Here is a 21,478-nt window from a genome sequence, read left to right on the forward strand (position 1 = left end):
TGTAGTTTATGAAAGGTGCTGTATGAAATAGATTAGCTACTACTTGGGAATTTGTGATCTGGAGGGAAATAGGACTTGTCTGCTCAACTAGCCCATCAGCATCACCTCCAGCGGTCCTCATGTCGGTACAGAGCAGGCCCGTGCTGTTCCGCTCTGGCCCGAGTGGTTCTGGGTCCAGATAAGGTCAGCCCAGCTGGTGGTACAGCTGGTGGACCTCCTTGTTAAACATGATGTTCCTGGCACCAACAGACATCTGCGATGTTGTACAGTACGGTTTGTTTTAACTTCATCTCTCTGAAATGTAAATGCTCTCCAAGTGAACTTCCTCATTTAAACAGATTCGAAGGGCACTTGAATGATTCATGGGTTTGGAAGTTATAAACATCACGATGACTGATCGTTAATTTAAATAATTTATCCTTTTTATTGCTGGGTACTATCCATTCTTTTATAAAATACTCGCAGTGACGTCCAGAGCTGATTAAAGTGTACAGTGTTATTGTTTAATTCTTCTGCACACAAAAAAAATTGCCACATTCAATTTATATAACAAGGCCAGCGTTAATGCCCCTTTTGTCATGTATTGTAGTGCGATATATATATTGTTTTCACTGTAGTGAAAAGTTTATCTTCTCAATTTCCGAATTCCCTTTCCTGGCAACGAACTTTACCCTTTAAAGAATTGATTTTTTGGGGGAAAAAACGTCTTTTTTTCGGCTGTTTCTGCACTTCATTGGGAAAGTCGTTGTTTCTGGTATTTGTTTAGGTAGACAGCCAACCACCGCAACAGCTCGTAAATTCCTGGTTGAGATCATTGTTGATACGAACGTAGTGGTTTTTGGATCATATCCTGTCTCGGGCAGCAAGTTTTTTTTTTCTTTTTAAACTGTAAGCGCTCGCAATCTCCCTCTGGCTTCCAGAGAGAGCGGCTGGACCGAGTTTACGCCCGAGACCAGAGGAGAAGGACACACACCTTTTTCCCCGACACAGGGTAAGCTCGGAATTTGCATTTTTAAAAATATTATTTGAAATCGCCAGAGATGCATTTGCTGCTTTGTGTACTCATTTTCTTATATTTGTATTCGGTATCGCAAGGCGCGATTGCTCACCTTTCTGGCTGTTCAGGACCAGCCCGTGGTTTGTGCACTTCATTAAAAAAAAAACATGGCTCGCATTATTATATAGCCTTTTAAATCCCATGAAACAGCAACACGTCAAGTTAGAAAGCTGTGCGCTTTCTTGAAATACCACGGTCTGGTAATGTTCAAAGTATGTTTTAGGCAACTTGAAGTACTGTCAGACATCTATTTTAATAGTCATATACAGTTTGAGACAATGTTTTACAACCATTCGTCGTAATATAAGAAGCGGATGAACGTTGGTAAACACAGAAAACGAATATTGATTTTTTTTAAATGATTTAAAGAAAACACTGTGTAGAGCATATACATTGCCGGAACGTACACATAGTACAGAACATCCACCGATGTGGTGCATGTTGCGATTTATCCTAAACTCTTCACGAGTTTGAATATCACGCAGAAAGGACGTTGTTGTGCCCATGGTTCCGTGTCCACGAAGATGCGCCCGAAAAAATGGCAAGCACTGACTCCTTCATAAAAAAAGGAGAATAATCCAGCAGAATAAATCATCACTGGATTCAGATCAACAAATTAAGAACTGCAGTGATTGAGATTTCTGCCTACAAGGCTGAAAGAAATGACACAGTCGCTGGTTAAACACGTTTAGTTCATACACGGGAAAGCCGAGATGCTCCCGTTTTTTTTTCTTAAGAGAAAAAACTGGAAACGGGGAGCCCTGTAATTAAATTTCTCAGTTTTCACTTCTTTTATGTAAGAAAAACACTTGCACATAGTCATTTGTTGTTTCGTTATTTTCACCCTCCCTTCGCTTGATCGCAGGTATTTTAATGACTGTATAGAGAGTGTTTATGCCCAGTTGTGTTTCTTTAATCTAGTGTGTGTGTGTATATATATATAATTAAAGTAGGTAGCTCCGTCAGCATGCATGGGTTGCAAATGAACAAGTAAAGGCTTATTCCCTGCTAAAAAAAAAAGAAAAACTCAACGTTTCGGCTGTGGAGCATTCTTCGGGTCAAAATATATATATATTTTGAAGTATTATATACTTCGGGTCACATACACTTCATGTAATGCATAACAAGCCCACCCCACTCTCCCCATTAAAATACGGGCCGTCGAAAACAACCAGAACTAATAACTGGGCTTGGCATGACAGGTTAAACACGCACTAACGTTAACATGCTCTGTATTTCACTATCAGTTCCCCATTTTCGGTAACTTTCGTTACCGTTGTCTGAATGTAGACAGTATACATTTCATCCTCCCAGTTCATGCGGAAGATGCGAAACTGTAACCCTTTTCTCCTTGTCTCTCTCTCTCCTCGTCATACATCGCGAACTGCGACTTCCCAAAGCGGGTATCCAGCGGCTCTAGGTGGGGCAGCGATGGCCCGGGTGTCTGCAGTACCGGCGCTCCACCGCCAGGGGGCGGGGCACTGGTCCCGCAGAGAGACGGGCGTGTCGCGCCGTGTCGCACGAAGAACGCGGGCGACAGCTTTTCAGCTGGACATAGATGCGGGGATTTTTAATGGGGCAAAGATAGCTGTTTGCACGTGTTAGCAACAGGTCGAATTGCAATCTTGTTTCTATTATTCTTAGCTTGATGCTGTTACGCAGTATATGCATATATGTATATATTATACAGTATGCTTCTAGACGTTTTAAAAAATCAGAAACTGTGTCGTTTTCTTTTAAACTTGTCCATCCCACCACGGAGAAGAAGCAGAACTGGGAGAGGTGCTGATGACTGGCCTGCATTCCCACAGAGGGCTGGTAAGAGCCCAGCACAGCCCGCTAGGACACTGGGACCACACCTCATAGCCACCCAAGCTCTGAGCCCCGCTGTGGGAGAGGAGATGGAGCACCTTCACGAGTGTTTGGAAAAACAGCTTGCACAATTCCTTCCAGAGCACAGAGCTGTAAAACAACTGAGCAGCAAAATAAAAATTCTTTTGTGCTTTTTAGTGCAAAAACACTGGTGTTGGTAATGGAATTTCTAACGAGCCCCGCTTGGTAAATATTTCCTGCTCTCCAGGTCCTAAGAGTTGCAGGCAGGCAGTGCTAGACAGAATGTACCGCATTCCCACCCAAACTCGCAGGACAGTTTTACAGCCTCACACTTCCATTGTGTGGGTTGCCAAATGCATGATGTCATTCTTCCTTAGCAACCCCACAACAGCACCTGAGGAGGCCCACCGAGCTCGTGCTGCAGTGGAGCGGGGATCTCCTGCAGTGCACAGGACATCGGCTTGTGTTTCGGGCCTCCATGCTTTGAGTAGTCGGTCTCCTTCCAGCTCAGCACTGCTTGTGGCCCCTGATCAGCCGGGAGTCAAGCCCTCTCCCAGTGCCAGGCCTTTATGCCCAGAAAGAGGGAGGAAGTCGACTGGATCTCTTGATGCCTGGCGCATGTTTTCTCACCTGGGTTCTCTTGATCTGGAAGGCTTTTGTGAAGAGTTTTTGACTGGGTAGGCCCATCAAGCCCGTTTGGGAGATAGAAGTAGCTAATTGGTATGAGGATATCTCCCAGGTATTCCTTGGAAGAAAACAGCATGGCTGGGTAACTTGCTCTCTACTCCCTTAACCCTTCGAGTGAAAGAATGCCTCCCGATCTCAGTTTTAATTGCCCTTCCCCTTGTGTGCTCTGGCTGTGCTTAACCTTTCATTCTGGAGAGACGCGCGGGGCTGACTTGCTGATGCCTTTAAGGACTTTGAACACACGAATCAGGTCTCACTCCTCGTTGTCTTCTCGGGTCAAGAGTAAAAAGTTCAGGTGCTCCAGCCTGCCAGCGTGGGACATTCCCTGAAGCCCCAGAATGCATCTTGTTGCTCTTTTCGGCACTGGTTGCTGAGCAGCAATATCTTTTCTACAACCCGGTGACTGAAATGGCACATCATGTTCTAAATGGTCCCTGATTTCCAGAGCCAGCGGTTGGCTGAGTCCAGGCCGGCGTTGCTGGAGCCGAGGCTGGGCTGGATCCCAAAGCCTGATCTCCGTCACGCTAGGGGTTAAAGGCAGAGCAAATAAAACCCAGTGTTTTTTCCTCATGAGCTCATAGCTCAATAAAGCCAAATTAGGTAGCGTGGTGAAGCAGGCAGGCGGAACGACACTGGTGCTTACTCGACGCACAGAACTGCGCAGATCCCCGCGGTCAGGGGGACGGTCCTGCACACACAGACGATTATTAATCACCTTACAGGACAAGACGTTGTCTGACCCCCTTGCAAACTCAGAAAAACCGCAGGGTTTGCTCGGTGTCTTTGCCAGTTAAAAAGCAAAAAAGAAAAACACCAAAGGTCACGTTATCTTCTCTAGCACTCCTCCGAGTCCTAGTGTAATTCTTTAATAAAATAGTACCGAGGCCGCTAATCTCAGAAATGTGGGAACTTGGATTGTTTTATTTGTTTAGCTTTTGGCGTCCGTTAAGAAAGGAGATCACCAAGCAAAGGGGAGCGCTATCTGTGTTGCCATAAGAACATTTTACTTACTTGCTGCTACGGATCTTATCTTGGTAGTTCCTTTCCAAAAGTGACTCATGCTCTGTGGAAAAATACAGATTAGCAAGGCCCGCTTAACTGTGTTACCTTTGCTTGGGCCCTTTGACCTGACAAAGGGAGAGAGAGATAGGAAATCGTCAAACCTCTCCTTGTGATTGACGACCGCTCTCGACTTGACACTCCCAAGCAAAAGGGAAAGGGCTGTCCAGTTATTCTAGGAGGGCTCAGCAGAGCTCTCCAGGGGGGCAGTGATATTTCATGCATGTTAAGGACAGCAGGAAGGCCCAGAAATGTATACAAAAACACCTGTTAAAACGTTTCTAACCGGATACAGACTTTTGGCTTAAATCAACTGTCCAGCTCAGTTACTGCTCAGAGGCCAAAGATGCCTCAGTTCACCGTTTCGGAAGTTTGCTGTTGAAGCACTGAACAGCAGAGTTTTCTGTCAGATGTTTAATACGGGAGCACCGCTGGAAAAGCACGTTGAAGAGGGATGGTTTACTGGGAATAATCAGACTATAACAGTAAATAAAAATAAACCGGAAGAGGCGCACAACCCTGTGCTTGATAGAAACTGGCAGTGGTTTGCAGGTTAGAGAGGGGAGCGTGCACAGAGCTCTAGCGTGTGAAATTGACGTGAGCGTTCTTGATCAGCGTTCTTGGCGCAATCGGGGGGAGTGGGGTGCACTCGGCGCTTCGGGGCGAAGCCGAGGTCATCGGGGAGGGCGGGCGCAGAGGCCGCGTGGGCGAGTTGGGCGTTGGCAAGGCGCTGAGGAAACAGGGAGCCCTTGGCAGCGGAGCCCTGCGGGTCTCCGGACTCGTCTGATCGGCGTCTCCGCAGCCCGAGCTGCTGGCCAGTGGGGCATCTGCTTCACGCTTAATTGACGGGCAATTAGACCCAGCGCTCGGTTATAATTGTTCCTCCCTTGTTTGGCCACATAGGATGGTGTAGGGAATGGGGTGCTTTAGGTACTTGGGCGCAGCTGTGGGAGTCCAGAATGGGGGTTGTGGTCATGTTACCCCACTTGGCTGTTTTATAATTGGCAGGACTCCTGGTACATTTGAGTAATTCCTCGCTGTTGGAAGTCCTGGGCGTCTGCATGCAGCCGCAGGAACGGACAGGAGTTTGCCAGCCGAACGTCTCTGGGCAGTCTGTCGCCCTCTTGCTTGGTGTTCATGTCATGAGCAGTGGCCAGAGAGAGGTGGGCGTGAGGGGGGGGGGGTGGGAAGGCCCCCGGTCTTGGAAAACCGGCACCGTCCTTTCCTTGGTATTTTCAGAGTTCCGGTCTGGATTCGGGCCCCTCTGGGCTGCACCGAGCCGTAAACAGAACAGCAGGCAATGAAGATACGAGCCGACTCGGGCCCCAGTGTGGATCCGCTGGCTGGGTGCTTGTATGAAACCTCGACCGCTGCACTGGCTCAGTCTGACATGGTTTCAGCTTTGTTGCGAACAAACAAATGAGCAAACCCCAGGGGAAATGGGTCTAATTATCCAACCCTTTTTTTTTTAATTCGGAGAGCAAACCGGGAACAGATGGACGAACCATACAGGAAGACCGTGTCAGTAGAGAAGCAATGCTAAGCATCAAAATAATTGCATGTTGATTTAATTTCCTCCCCATCATAGATTAGCGGCTGGGCCGACTCCCTTTCTGCGTGGTCGAGCTGTTCCTTTGGAACGGCAGCACGAAGGGAAACCAATCATGTAAGCTGCAGCAAAACCCAAGGGATAAAAAAAGACCTTTGGAGAAGAGTGCACTGACATTCAGCGGATGTGTGGACACTGTTGTGCCATTGCCAGCGCTTCATCCTGACAGCAGCTGTCGCTGTGGCAGATTATTGTGCTAACCTGAACCACAGGCACAGGCAGGTAGAGGGCAGCTATTCCCAAGGACCCCCCTGGACACTCTGTTGTGCTGCAGTGTTACCACGGTGACCACAGCCTGTTGTTCTGTGTTGCCATGAGTCAGATTTGTTTTTTTAGCCTCCTGACACATGGGGAATGATGCAGACAGAGATAAAAGTCACCCAAGAGACATGAATAGCAACGGATCTTGAGCAAAGTGCCTAAAAATACAACTAGTGTCAAAATAAGGTTTCCAATTCTAAAGAAGAGTCCTGGAAAAAAAAAACAAACATCTGTGGCCTTAAACAGCTATCAAGGAGCGAGTTGTTTCCTCTAACTTGCATTCTACTCCTGGCTACCCAGTTGTCACCGATTGCTAATGCATCAGAGAAGACTAAGAGGAAACGTTGACTGGCCTGTCAGAGGAGCTGACTTGTCTGCTGCTCCTGCCTGTTCTCATTAAGCCAGCTGCCTGAAAGGGCCACAGAGGGCTCCCGTCACTCAGCATTCCTCTGTCCGGCACATTCTTGGGCACAGAGCTAATGTTTGTGTTGCCCTTCTTCCACCCCAGATGGGATCAAAGAGTCAGTGCTTTGTTATTCCTTTTAAAACAGCAGTGTTGAGGAAAGACACTGGGAGCCACAGGCCTGGTCTTGTGTGTCCTCTACCAGGCTGTGCTGCTGCCGCCTCTTGCATGATGTCATTCGTCATGCATGGCTTCAGACTAATTAGCCCTCTTTAATCTTTTGCAATCATGGAGAATGGGGAGTGTTGCTTTAAGTGAAACTCATTTAATGGAGGAAAAACGCTTCACACTGATGTAGTGCATAAAGTGTTGGAGACACAGAGAAAGACACTACAATGAAATACTCTGCTTTGAATATGATCCCTTTGAGAAAGAAATACCTTGATAAGTCTAGGCCTCAAAAGGACTCGTACCACACTTGTGTCTGTGCTGTACTGCTGAGATTGTATTGTACTTTATGATGCTCTGAATGTGTTTCATTATGCTTTAACCTTCTGTGCCTGTCTCGGGGTTAACAGGGTGAAGATTTAGGGGTATTACACACGCTGGACTGCTGTCAGATCCGCTGTGACGAGAGGCGCCGATTGAACTGTCCTGCTACGAAGGTGAACCCGAGGTTTAGACAGATAGTGTCAGAACACATCCATTTACACTTCCTCTGTCTCTGTTGGCAACCTGGAATCCAGATGTTGACACTGAAGGACCCTAGAACCTATCATTTTTATTGGCTGTTATTGTGCCAGACATTTTTTGGGGGGAATTATTTAAAATACTGGCCTTAAAGGTCTAATGAATTCCCAGTGATACTTGTCTTGCTTACAACAAACCTTTTAAAGAAAGCAGCTGGCCTTTTGATCATTGTGAGAAGTTAGGTGAAGCTTATGAATAGGAACTTGTTCTAAGAACCGGGAGTATGGAGTATCACAGATCCATAAACAGTCTCTTCTGTAAATCAGAAAGGGACGTCTGTGATGTTTTCCAGATACCGCGCAGAGAGTGTCTGCTGATCCCTGTGCCAGTTTCTCATCTCTCACAGCGTTCCTGCTTGTCCTCTGGCTGGCAGCAGGGCACACGAGGCAGAGAGAGACGCGCCATGCTCCACCGTTCTTGCAGTCTCCTGAAACTCACTGAATGACCAGGGGACAGCAAACGGAAACAAATTATATCCCAAATTAAACATGAGGAAACTGACATTCTATGCTGATTTATGGTGCATGAAAGATTAATTGCACCAAGGAATTTTCTAAGGAGAGTTAGACAGAAAAGTTCAATTATCCCATGATTCGGTCTGATACAATGCGTAAAGTATGTCCACTTCTCTGTATCCCACTGTTGTATGCACTGTATTTTGTCTCAATGTGTCTGTTCATGACAATGTGTTTGGTGGTGTGGTGCCAGTACAGGAGCCTGGCTATTTCTGTCCGTGGTGAGAGTAGATTGTAAGGGTGCCAGTCTGGTGAGGGGGGCACATTCTTCAGTCATTGTTCAGCACATGGGTGTGGGGTCAGCTGGCTCTGTAATCTCCTGTGAGGCCGATGGGAGCGTTCTGATATGACACACATGCATGCACAGAGACCCACATGCACACACACTCTTATGCACAGTTGCCTTCCATCGTGCACACAGATGCAGGCTAACTCATGCACTCTTTTCACCTTTTTCTCTGCTTTTCCTGTGGTGGCAGGACAGTTCTTTCTTAAGCCTTGGCGTTCCTGCACCCTTGTCCTGTTTCTGTTCACAGAGTAAGTCCTGTCATGCAGCAGGGGGCAGGGAATTATTCCGGAGAGTAAAATAAAAAGTGCTGAAATGCTTCGTCTTGCTCTGCCGGTGTTGGAAGGAATTGGTGCGATCGCATATAAGCCTGTTCCAATTTGATTTTGAAGCTTGGTTTCCTAAGGCAGCACTTCCTGTGTCCTCCATGCTGTGTTTGCAGTTGATAAAGTTGGCGCTTGTGAAGCTGACGAATGGACTTTGACACTGTTGTCAATGGACTGCTTGAGGATGTCCGTTTTCCCCATGCCTATGTCTTTTATTGGAAACAGGGAGAGCATTTTAGAGACCGGAGTGAGCAGTAAGGAGAATATGGAGTGTAAAATGGGATCAGCAGATTGGAGAACAGAGATCAAGTCTGAGAATGTGAAGCAGGGTTTGGAGTTTTGAAGATGGTTTTTATTTGCTATTTGAAAGCTGCAGTCGAGAGTAATTGCACAGCCCGCAGGTCCAGCGCTTTGCTCTTCCTCTTCTCACGGGGAGGTGTGGGCTGCCGGTCAAGCTCACACCGGCCGCGCGGCTCTTTCCTCCTTTCAAGAACACAAGCGAGACCCCAGTTCCCCGCACAGCGAGCACTCTCCAAGGGCCAAACATTCCACAGCTCTTTCCTTGAGAATGCACCCCCACATCCGCCTCCCCCCCCCCAACACCTTCCTCTCCTGTTCCTGACTCTCCAGCAGGAACTCACACCTTTCCCTTCTCTGCCTCCATGCCTCCTCTGGCCCGGCTTCCTCCCTCTCTCCTCGTCCTTCTCCTCTTCATCCTTTGCTCCCTCTTCCTCCGTCCCGCACCCATTCTGTTTCTGGAATGGAGTCTGTCTCCCCGCGGGGTGTCCAGGCCTTGAGTTTCCCCTGTAAACACTGATTGAGGCTGGCCTGTTGTCAGGAACCTAGGGCTAAAAATACAACTTCTTTCCAGCATCCATTTGGAGAGGCGTGTGCGCCTGTTGATGTGACAGTGCCAGTGCAATTTTCCAACTCTCTGCTTAAGCACTTCAAGGCATCATTTAGTATATATCATAATGGGGATGATATTGGGTCCATCTGGGACATTTGATTCCCAAGGTTTTATTGAAACAAGATCTGTGTACACGAAGGTGTTGTCTTCAGGACACCCGCTGCTCTCTACTACAAGAGCAAACAGTAGCTTTGTTCAAATACAGCCACACTGTGCAAGGAGCTGCCTTCTGGATTCCCTGTCTGTGTGCACAAGACAAGGCCTCTTACATCTGTCTTTCTCACACACAAGAGAGGAGAGTTTTGGATGGAGGACATAAATGACTTTCAACAAAAATTAACTTCACTTCCGGAGGTTAATTCCTAGGTCATATGCTTTTGCCTCAACCGGTTGCTGATTCTTTGGTGTCTAGTCTTTCGTTCCTAAAATGCCTTCCGGAATTTAAAAAAAAAAAACCTTAAGGATATAAAAAAAAACGTGTCTTTTGAGGTGCTCGTTATGAACACCAACCGAGTGAAGCAGATGCAGTGTGTACAGCAGGAGCCGGCTCGTGCAGCCTGTTCCTGTTCCTTTCCATGATCACTTTGGATTAAGCTAATCCTTAATTACTTAATTGACTTTAAGATGTAGAGTCATTTAATCAGTTTAGGGGTTTAGGTGCTGTGTTTACTGAAGTTCTGTGGGGCCATGGTGTGGAAAAATGGAGGTCATTGTCTCCTGGTCTGCAGACTCAGGTATTATCAATCAATCAATCAGTAATTTGATTGATTGATTGATTGATTGATTTTATCTCCCCCCATGCCTGTCCTCAAGCCCCCCAGGTGTGCTGTGGCTGAGCGTGAGACGCTCTTCTGGAAGCAGCAGGGCAGAGGGGTGGCCCTGTTCTCCTTTGTCTGCTGGGTTCCCCACTTTCGTTCAGGGGCTCCCAAGGGTCAGATTTACTCGGATTCACTGAACAGCTCAGCTGGCAACTGCAGGAAGAGACCGAAGACGGTCTGGCTACCAGAGAGATCAGGAGAGACAGCAGGAGACCAGGGAGAGAGTAAGACAGATCCTGTACCTAGAATGACCAGGGCTAATAGAGCGTTGTGCTGAATGAATCACAGAAGACAATTCTCCGGCGATGAGCCAGGCTATTGACTTACCAGACAGGAAGGCAACATGTTTGGCCATTAGCAAAGAACAACGAATCAGATCAGTGATTGAAACCAAGTGGAAGGAGGACCAGGCGCCCAGTTCTTTTTCTATTGCTTTGCAGCTTGACTCATTTATTTGTTTATTTAATGAGAAGGAACGAAGGGTAAATTGCACATTCCTTTACCTGGTTCAGTAATCCTCACGTGAAAAATGAGTTGGCTGGTCTCATTCGTTCTGCTTAGTTGGGTTGGCCTTTTTCTTTTTCGCACAGCTCTCTCTCTTCCACTGTGTTGCTCATTTCTTGTGATGGATCCCCTGGCCTGTGCTGCCTCTTCTATAGATGCTGTGTTGGCTTTCCATGCTAAATCTTCGTGCCTGTGTAATTCCTACAAGGGAAAATCGTTTTGTACAGGAGAGATGTCAGATTGAAAAATGAAGTGTTCGGCTGTGTTATTTTAAATTGGACTTTTGGCTCAAGAATCTTGGCTCACCTCACAAAAACATAGCTTGCTGTAGGAGTCATAATTCTGCCTCCCCAGTTTAACACACACACACACGCACAACAGTGTGCTGTGGGCTGTACCCTGGAGGGGTGATGATCACTGCTGCCTCACAGCCCCACAATCTGGGTCTGTTTCTGGCCTGGGGTTCATGTCTGTTTGTGTGGTAAGGCAGGGAGAGCTGCACAACTCCCACAGAGCCAGAGGATTTCTGGTTGTCTTTCTATCTGAGCCCTTAATTGCCTAATTGAACTTATTATTGCTTAATTTGACAAGTTGAAGCCTCCTCTTGTTCGTGGGAAGCTGGAGATTTCAGGAGACCTATAAACCTGGCCAGGCGCCAGACACCCCTGTAGTAGAGCACTTACTGTTCGTCGCTCAGGGGTACCCACAACCCACTACAGGACATTTTAGAATAGTTTCTTATTGTAGGAATCTTAATGGTCAGCCTGAACATGTGGTGTGGAGGGATAACCTCCTAAAGATCTGAGCAGAGGTCCCACACCCACAGGACTCTGGGAAAGTTTGTCATAGTTGACTAGTGTCACTGACCTCCAGATGCAATAGGGTCAATGATCTTCACCTTGAGTATTTGGCTTTAATCAAGTGTTCCCAGTTAACGCTAATATAACTCTGCTAATTACAAGATAAGCCCCAAGCAGCTTTTCACTTCTAATCACAGCTACAATGTTGTGCCTCAGAAGCCCCTCGAGAGTTAACAGGTTACCCTACTCACCCTGCACCCCAAGTCCCGCACACACATAACCTACAGTTCTCCTGATGGAGGTAATAACCAACGCGTCTCATTTCAGTTCTGCCCCTCCTATAGTAGCGAGAAGAAAAATGAACTGTCCTTTGTTGATGATTAGGCTACACTAATCCTACACCCACTCTCAACCCCTCAGCAATCCCAATCAAACGTCAGGAGATTTGGGACTTGTGTTTGTCCTTGTTGCTTCCAAATCCCTGGAATCTGCCTGCCTTTCCCAGTCTTTTTTTCTCTCTGAAGTAATTCCAAAGGTATTTGCCCAGTCTCCCCCTCTGCCTCTGTCTCTCTCTCCTACCCCCCTATTCTTTTACTGGATATCCTAAAATGGTGTGAATTGTTCACGGGTGGATTTGAGAGTCTGGAGTGCGGAGGAGGAGAGCAGAGGGGTATTAATACCTCCTCCCCTGGAGGTGCGTGTCACCACAGCTGTCAGCTCAGAGGGTCACCGACTCTACCTCCCTCGTCCACTCTCGCGCCCACTCTCCGCAGACATGGCTTTCTATAGGCACTCAGGTAAAGATGCTCTTTCACTCATTTAACTGGCTGGGGCTTTTGCGAACTGTGGGTTGACGATGCCTCGCTCCTGTCCTACAGAACGTCCTCATCGGGACAGGAAACAAAAGAGTTGTTATTGTTGCTAAAACTTCCCTGCAGCTAAATTACTCGGTGTCTGGGCTCTTCGGATCGAGTGGCTGACATGTCACAGTTCTTGCTTGTGGGCTTTGGTGTGTTGAATGGCTCAGAACCCAGACACTCAGCCTTGTGATAGATTAGATAGATACATCCGCAGCAGATTTACTGTACTGTTTCAGATTTAATTACGTGGGAAAAGTCAGCACAGATGGAACCCAGTCCTCTAGACTTTGTTTTGGAATAGGAATTTGAGTGGGATGACCCGTCACAGATTTAAAGTTCCCTTGTATGAGTTTTTACTGGGTCGCAGCAAAGACAAATTAGTGAAGAAATTGGCGACATCTTAAATGCTTTGAGCTTCTTGAAAAGCACTCTTAAATTGCATTGTGATCGCCAGCATTGTTGTTGACCCTCTTGTGTACCTGAACTCAGATTAGGAGAGTGATTTATATTCAAGGTTTTATGACAGAGAATCCAGTTTGCTGATCTGAAATAATTTAACCTGAATATCTTTACTTAGGTTTTCTGATTTCACAATGCTGCATCAGTGATGCTGGCATATCAGTTTTGAGTTACTGTATAAAATACGGTATTTTCTTAATTTTATTGCATGTTGTTTTCTGCTTTCTCTACTGAACTATTGGCTTCCAGAAACTCAGATCTCTGTTTTCTCCAGACCGAGCTATGCTGCAGGATTCTCTGTGCTGCATTGGACAAGAGGGCTTTAGGATAAACTTACAGGATGCCTTTATGCTTTATATAGTTTTATCTAGCCTCTCAAATGTAGTGTTGCATGTCCTCTGTAAAGTGAACTGTGACCTTTGTGGACAACCTTAGTTTTATCCCTGGAGTGAAATGGTAAGCCGTTGACTGACACCCCTCTGCGGTTAAATTCCTTCTGATTTCCAGTGCCCAGCCAGCTGTCAGATTCCCAATATTCCTGCGCTGCCTGTGTGGATTCTGGAATGTTGGATTAGCGCTGCTTTGGAACACTGCTGCTATGTGGCTTGTGTTCAGAAGCCCTGGCTAATCCCCATGGGGGCGCCAGAGACATGCACAGAGTTCTGTGTCTGTCAGCGTGCTCCGTCCGCATCCCACCTCCAGTTCCACATTCCATACTCTCTCCATCCTCTCTCCCCGGAGAGACAGCGCTGTGCTCGGATAACCCTCTCCCCAGGACACGTGGGCGGCCGCGTCGAAGCCCTCCTGGCGCGGCGCGCCCGAAACTGTGTCGGAATGCACACCGCCGTGCCCCGAGGCTCTGCTGGCGTCTGCGCTCCTGCGGCTGGAGGGCTGAGCGAGGGGGCTCTCTCGTGTCATATCGGGTGCGGCTCTGCAAGATGAAGTGGGCTGCCAAGATAGTGCCCATCTCAAAGGGTAGCGGGTGGTGAGTCACAGCCCGCGAGTGTGTATGCTCTATATTGCATTTCCTAGGCTGAGGGGTTCAGCCAGCTTTAGGTGAACTTTCTCTTTAGAGTCGCTGCCTGTGGCACTTGCCTCTGTCCAGAAAGGGCAGAAAGGCAGCTGTGCTCTACACTGAGAGGTCTTGGCAGAGCAGACCCCCTGACCCCTGTCCTCCCCGTTCGGGGCTGACAGAGTAATCCCCTTCTGTACAGCTGCACCTCTTCTTCAAGGCTGGGGTGTTCTGTACAGAAAAAAGTAGTAATCTCACTTTTAAAGGTTTTAAAGGCAATGAATTGTTATATTCATATATTTTGAAATAACTTTTAAATATTATCAGCGGTATAAGCAGACGGGAGAGTTTTAACGTTGGTTTTCATGCAGAGTGAGTGAGGAAGAGATGGTGTTCAAGCACCAGTTTATTCGAGTTGAAAGTTAAGGTTTAGAAAGGTCTCTAGCGGTTTTAAGAATTTGAACTGAGTGACTACAAGTTGCAGACAGTCTCTGCATCAGTGACATTGGATTAATCCCTGTCCTCCATTCAAGTGACACACTTTTACCCCCGGGGAGACAGAAAATATCTTTGTACATTTCTAAAGGCCGGACTAAGCCTGTTAATTAGCTTAGTTAACTAATTAGGTATCTGATCAGGTCTGAGTAAAAATCATTTGTGGGCATTGACGACTGTTTTCTCAGAGCCTTACAAGAGCATTGTAGGACCTTATACCCGATAATAAAGGCGAGTCCCTGCTTGCACGAACATCTTTAAATGGATTGAATTAACTTTGAATTATTTCCTACAGCTTAGCCATCCTCAGCCGGCCGCACTGGAGTTGTGGAATGTTAAGGGGTAGAAGTCTTGCCAGGTCTTAGGAAGATTTGTGTTTACAGCTCTGGTAATAATATGTTGTTGCCTGGAAAAGACAAAGGGATGAAATATGTTGTCTAAAAATACAATTCCAGATAACAGGGGCAATGCCCCATTGAAATCCAACACTGTATGACTTCATGTTGAAGTCCTGTGTTTGAAAGACATCTGTTCCTGGTTTTTGTGGGTTGCTTTCTGAAGTGAGCATAAACATGTTTGCTGCAGAGTTGCTAGGCAGCGGGGAACACATGAAGGAGAGGGAACTGGAATGGACTTGTGTCTGCAGTCCAGCTCAGTCTCTCTGGAATAGGGCTGCCCAGACCAGACACATGCACTGTTGTCCTGCAGTAACTTGTGGGCTCATTACACAGGTGTCTATAAAATAATCAACTCTTTAAAGCCTGCAAAAAAAAAAAAGAGTCACACTGAAAGATTAATGTATTTAACGTTGACATTTGTTTTTAAATAAGGCCGATTAAATCAGGGCTCTGTCTTGAGCACTACAGCCCAGCGGGTCTTAGGTCTTCTTAAATCATCTGCAGGAGGTTTACATTGGTCCAATAAATTGAGCGAATATTACCCTCTTCCTGAGATCTTGGGATGACTTGAGAGTCTTACACAACCTGCCCGACCACTGTCCTAGAGGACTAAAATTAAATGGACCGTAAATCTTCTCCACTTGGGCCTTCTGTTGTACAAAAGGAATCCACTAGGATTGCATCTGGGCTCTTTTGTGATAGCTCCCAGGAGACTCTTACATGGAGCTGCTCAGGTCTTGAGCTGTTGCTGATTTAATGAGACACAGAACAGCTGCTGAGCTGCAGATCCATGTTGAGAGGAGCTGTGGATCCCCAGAGTACAGCTCTGCAAAATATTACAGTGATCCAACAAAGGTTGACTGAGGTGTGCTGAGCTGGAAACACTGAGGACAGTCTGCTCTTACAGTGGCACGCATTGTCTGGTTTGCATTCCAGCAGAGCTCCTAATTACTTAATTGGATTAATTAGTTAATTAGTTCTGTCCAGGTGTTTAGCCTGGGTCGCTCTGGGGAACTTGTGTACATATATCAGGTGACCTGCATCTGAGAATTTAAGTATTATTTGAAAATTACTGGGGTGATGTACCCCAGTGTAGATGGCCTCAAGACGTATTTGAAACTGCAGATGTGTAAGGGTGAGATGCAGTCTTACAGGGCTGCACTGTTGACACTGTTGGTGATTTGTCTCTACACGTTTGTAGTGATCTGAAAAGCTGAGTTCTGAATCAGGAAGGGCTGGATAATTGATTTTTGCAAAGACCGGTTGCTGTCTAAGATGGTTTGTAACCAAGGAATGTCATACTAGAAGCCTGCTCTGACATAGTCAAAACAGGTATTGTGAGTTGATTGTGCTGAAGGTGTGAGCTCAACAGCTCGTCTTTCTGTTTGCTCCTGTGGGCACAGGGGTGAGCACGTTATTTCTTCATGGTCTCTTCTTCTCACCCACTGGCACACAGCACCAGTGATATTTCAGCAGTCCATCACGTAACTACATATACATCTGCAGTATTACTGGGTCATGCGAGACAAAAATAAATGCCTAAACTTTGCATTCATCTGCATTACTACCGCAGAACAAACGATTCTGTTTGTAAAGTCAATGTCCCATCCTGGGGTGTGTATGATGCTTAAACAAAACTCCGTACAGATTGTGTAATAACTGCTGATGACATATCTGCAGAAGACAGGCTTCGGCATGCTGCCTTGATTGTATGTTTCAGCAGAGTGCTTAATGACATAAGTGTGATGCTGTTAAATTATCTCTTAAACAGATACTTAGCATTGATCTGTCATGACTTTCGCACATCAGGAAAGGTAGTATTCTCTTATTGGGAGGAGGTAATAGGTTTATTCCCTGCTGAAAAGAGAGGAGAGAAAACACAACTTTTCGGCTGTGAAGCCTTCTGCAGGTGTGAGGTATTCTCTTATTGCTGACGCTGGAAGGCAGGATTTTCTGAACAATAGTCCCCCCTAGTGGTCAAACAACAAAATGACACAGGATAATTTTTTGTCTTCCTAGTTCAGTATATTTTTTTGCGCCTCTCTCCCAACGCAGCTTTCTTTAAAAGAAATTGCTGAGACACAGGGATGAGATGAAAGGAGCTCTCACCAGGCTGTGTGGGAGGAGCCCTCTTGCTGAATGTTTTGGATGTCGTGCCCCCCCGTTAGGCTCTCAGCTGCAGCTGCTGGTGAGGGTGCATGAGTACACAGCTGTGCTGCTGGGCTGTGTTCGCATGGTGCTGACCTGTTCGCGGCAGGCCTGCGGCACCGGTTTCTTCTGCCTCTTAAGAACATGAGACAGGTTAAACAAGAGGAGGCCGTTCAGCCTGCCCTGCCCAGTTAGTACTTAATCGACCCAAGTGTCTCATCCAGCTGCTTTTTGAAAGGAGCCAGGTTGTTGGCTTCAACGACAAGGCTGGTCAGCTTGTTCCACACCCCCACCACCCTTTGGGTGAAGACGTGCCTCTGGCTCTCAGTTTTAAATGCACTTCCCTGTAGTTTCCCCCCGGGCGGTCTCTGCATTCTGGGAAGTCCAGGGCTCTGCTGGGAGGATGAGCGCCGTGCTCGTTCCGTACCCAGGCCCCTGATCTGTGCATGCTGGGCGGCGCAGGGAGAGGGCCCGGGAGAGAGGGGGCGCTCACGCTGCCGTTGTGCCCGCAGGCCCGCGGAGCTACACCACCGGCACCATGACGGACCGCTTCGACTGCTTCTACTGCCGCGACTCGCTGCACGGGAAGAAGTACGTGAAGAAGGAAGACAAGCACTGCTGCGTGCGCTGCTTCGACAAGCTGTGCGCCAACACCTGCGCCGAGTGCCGCCGCCCCATTGGCGCCGACTCCAAGGTGGGCCGCCGCCGCCGCCGCCGTGTCCGTCTGCCTCCGGCGTCTCTGCCCTTGGCTCTGCGCTGCCCGTCCCAGCATGCCCTGCTCCCGTCTGGCCTCCGCTCGTCTGCATTCTGCACAGCGTGCTTCCCCTGTGTCTGTGCTGGTGCTGTTTGTTGTTTCAGGGTTTTTAATCCGAAGTGATTTACGCTCCTTGCTGATGCCACAGCTGGGAGATCACCGGCCGCAGTCCGAGTGGAACTGCTTGCTCAAGGGTACGACAGCGGTTCCTCACGCGGGAGTCGAACCCGCAGCCCCTTGCTGTTGGTCCAGGGGGCAAAGCCCTGCCCTGCTGCCCCAGCCTTGGCTCGGCTGCGTAAGGGAACGAGTGATGCACAGCTCTCTCTCTCTCACTCTCACCCCGGACCGCCTCGTGGGCCAGCCCTGCGTGAAGCTCTGAGCGACCAGGTCTCTCTCTCTCTCGCTGTGCAGGAGCTGCACCACAAGAACCGCTACTGGCACGAGGACTGCTTCCGCTGCGCCAAGTGCTACAAGCCGCTGGCCAGCGAGCCCTTCAGCACCAAGGATGACAAGATCCTGTGCGGCAAGTGCAGCTCCCGGGAGGACTCCCCCCGCTGCCACGGCTGCTACAAGCCCGTCCTGCCAGGTAGCCCCCGGCCGGGCTGGCGTGAGCTTCCGCGGGCCACAGCGCCCATGGGCGATGCTCTGCTTACTGCATGCTGGGAACCGCCCCGGGTCGTGCACCGGCCAGTCGGTCACTTCACATACAGAAGTTCGGCTGGGTTGGCTGCCTCGGCATGCGTAGGCTGCAAGGGAACAGGATCGTGCTGAACGGTAAAGAAGACACCCGATCGACGCTCCGCAGCCAAATCGTCGAGTTTCTTCTCTGTACCTTCCAGCAAGGAATGATCCTTCACCTGCTCCTTTGCAACTTGATGCCTATAATTACATGCAACAAACGAGGAAGCCAGAAAGCGTAGCTATTTTTTAAGCATACGAAAGCAGCCTGCTGATGTTAGAAAGGCTGTTAAGACTGCACTGTATATCAGCAGTTGTCATTAATTTGATGATCACTTTGTCCTTTTATCTGGCACTGCTTTTTGGCCAAAATTGTCTACCGCCGTATATATTTTAATTGGAACTAAAAAAAAAACATCCTTATAGCAATGCCTGGGTGACTCTTGAAGGCAGTTAGTTGTCTGTGGAAGAAGCCAAAGGAACAACAGAAGGGAGGTCCTCTTGGTGCTGCGCTGGGCGGCGCTCTGTACTGACCCCTGCTGGTCTGCACCCTCTCTGCAGGCTCTCAGAACGTGGAGTACAAGCACAACGTCTGGCACGAGGACTGCTTCACCTGCTTCCAGTGCAAGCAGCCCATCCGCTCGCAGAGCTTCCTGACCAAGGGAGACGACATTTACTGCTCCCCCTGCCATGAGAAGAAGTTCGCCAAGCACTGTGTCCACTGCAAGCAGGTAAGGCCCTGTGGCTGCACGATTTTCCCCTGAAGCTCTCACTGCCTGAAGACCAGGGCGCAGCTGTTATTTAGACCAATTGAGTTTAGACCAATTGAGTCGACAGAAAGACCCGCGGCTCTCCTGGAACAGAACAGCGCCTCACTGTGGTTTTATGGTGTTCTGTGTCCCTGTGTGGGCGTGAAGGCCATCACCACCGGGGGCATCAGCTACCAGGACCAGCCCTGGCACGCCGAGTGCTTCGTGTGTCTGACCTGCAAGAAGCCCCTGGCCGGCCAGCGCTTCACCTCCCACGAGGACCAGGTGTACTGCGTGGACTGCTACAAGACCTCCGTGGCCAAGAAGTGCTCCGGCTGCCAGAACCCCATCACTGGTGAGCCGTGTTCACGGGGGGAGGAGGGGAGGGGAGGGGACCGGCCGAGACACAGGGGAGAGGGGAGAGGAGGAGGCCAGGGAGCGGGGGGAGAGGAGAGAGGGGAGAAAGGTGTAAAGCAGAGGAGAGGTGAGAAAGGTGGAAAGAAGAGAGAGGGGAGAAAGGTGGAAAGAAGAGAGAGGAGAGAGGGGAAGGCCAAAGAGCAGGGGAGAGGAGAGAGGGGAGAAAAGTGGAGAGAGGAGGGAGGGGGAGGCCAAGGAGCAGGGGAAAGGGAAAGGCCAGGGTAACTCAGTGATGCTCCGTTGTAATTAATCTGTAAGTCATTACACCCACAGGGTTCGGCCGAGGGACCAACGTGGTCACCTACGAGGGCAACTCCTGGCACGACTACTGCTTCAACTGCAAGAAGTGCTCCCTCTCGCTGGCCAACAAGCGCTTCGTCATTCACAGCGACAACATCTACTGCCCCGACTGCGCCAAGAAACTGTGAGGGCACCTCCACTCCCCGGAGGCTGGCGAACGCGGGCTGAGGGCCACCTTCTCTACACAAGTACCACAGTGGGTCCCGACTGCTGAGCTGTAGCTGGAGAGGCGAGAGCACAGAGCGCTGTGAAAACACAACAGATATAAGCAGGTTTCTACTGGACGATCAGTTACATCAGATTTTAAAAGCCAATAGTTTATAAATGTTACAGGCTGTTGTGACATAGTCTTTACTCCAGCTACAGGCTGAGCCGGTGAACCACTGTGCTGCTGTTAAAGTCATCACCTTTTCTCCAAATCAACATTAATCTATAGAATGTACTACTAATCTTACGATTTGCTTTTGTAAGCATGCAAAATACTCATTTTACTCTTTATTAATCTTCTCTAAGAGTTGAGGTGTGTAACTTTTTAGTCTTTGCTTGTCCTTCTATAAAAATATGCGAGCCGTCACACACGCGTGCCTTGCAAGAAGCATTTTCATGATTGCTGAGACTAACTAACTAGAAAACTGCTTTTGCTTAACACTTGTATAGACGTGGTATGTACTAAAACTGTATTCACAAGCTCTAATGGTAATTGTCAAAACAAATTGCTGGTTTTGTTTAGCACTGGATTTGTCTAGCTTGGCAAGGCTGTCCTCTGCCTTCGTCAGATACCTTGTAACATCTAGGAAAGTGTTTAGTGTAACAAAAAGACACTAAATCATTTTGCTTGATGTGGGCAGATGTAATAGACATTTGGAGATCTGGACAGAAATGAGAGCCGTTCTTCAAGTGTCACGTAAGCAGCTGGTCTTCCTCATCAGTATTTATGACCGTGCAATTGCCTGTGTGGTAGATTATAAATCAAATGCTAATTGGAAGCAAATGTATGCAAGGGCTATGTTGCATCCAACTGTACGCTAAAATATCCAATCGTTTCTGAATGCAAAAAGCATCCTTCCTCTGCAGATGAGTTTGATAATAGTATCCAAGTTGTGAGAACTATATACTTTTATAACTGCTTTTCTGAAGATTATTATCACAGGCTTTATGCATTTCCTGTTAATGTTTAACAATATTTCTGATCAAGTGACAAAAATGGAAATACAAGAGCTCTGCAGCAGTGAAATGTCAGGTGTGGGTTGGAAAATGCATCTCTGTAATCCAACAATAAATAACAGGGATGATCAATACTTCTATTTTTGGAAAGCAGACTTTTTTGACATGTCTCTTGCGATCACGGTTACAAGTCTTCCATCTCGGCTCCCAGGGTGTCCTGACATAC

General features: G+C 47.9%; 1 protein-coding gene across 3 annotated transcripts; it reads left to right on the forward strand.

Annotated features, from left to right (window-relative positions):
- The first annotated feature begins 878 nt into the window (after positions 1 to 878).
- LOC148828792 (four and a half LIM domains protein 1-like) lies at positions 879 to 21,386 on the forward strand. Of its 3 annotated transcripts, XM_088925846.1 has the most exons (7): positions 879 to 991; positions 7,488 to 7,574; positions 17,703 to 17,884; positions 18,356 to 18,530; positions 19,184 to 19,353; positions 19,540 to 19,726; positions 20,062 to 21,386. In XM_088925846.1, the coding sequence occupies exons 3-7, from the start codon at positions 17,729 to 17,731 to the stop codon at positions 20,214 to 20,216; spliced, it is 843 nt and encodes a 280-aa protein (XP_088781972.1). In that variant the 5' UTR covers positions 879 to 991; positions 7,488 to 7,574; positions 17,703 to 17,728; the 3' UTR covers positions 20,217 to 21,386. The 3 variants fall into 3 exon arrangements, with proteins under 3 accessions (XP_088781972.1, XP_088781973.1, XP_088781971.1); XM_088925847.1 differs by lacking the exon at positions 7,488 to 7,574 and having other exon boundaries at positions 912 to 991; XM_088925845.1 differs by lacking the exons at positions 879 to 991; positions 7,488 to 7,574 and adding an exon at positions 12,411 to 12,615.
- Positions 21,387 to 21,478: the final 92 nt, after the last annotated feature.

This window comes from Atractosteus spatula, chromosome 9 (genome assembly GCF_055471065.1).
Source record: "Atractosteus spatula isolate fAtrSpa1 chromosome 9, fAtrSpa1.hap1, whole genome shotgun sequence".
Classification (NCBI taxonomy): domain Eukaryota; kingdom Metazoa; phylum Chordata; class Actinopteri; order Semionotiformes; family Lepisosteidae; genus Atractosteus; species Atractosteus spatula.

What these genes read in the sequence shown, in the direction of transcription:
- LOC148828792 (XM_088925845.1), top strand. Translation starts at nt 12,594, where the DNA reads ATGGCTTTCTATAGGCACTCAG. An exon ending in CCATTGGCGCCGACTCCAAG is followed by an intron (nt 17,885 to 18,355) that starts GTGGGCCGCCGC and finishes CTCGCTGTGCAG; the next exon opens with GAGCTGCACCACAAGAACCG. An exon ending in ACTGTGTCCACTGCAAGCAG is followed by an intron (nt 19,354 to 19,539) that starts GTAAGGCCCTGT and finishes GTGGGCGTGAAG; the next exon opens with GCCATCACCACCGGGGGCAT.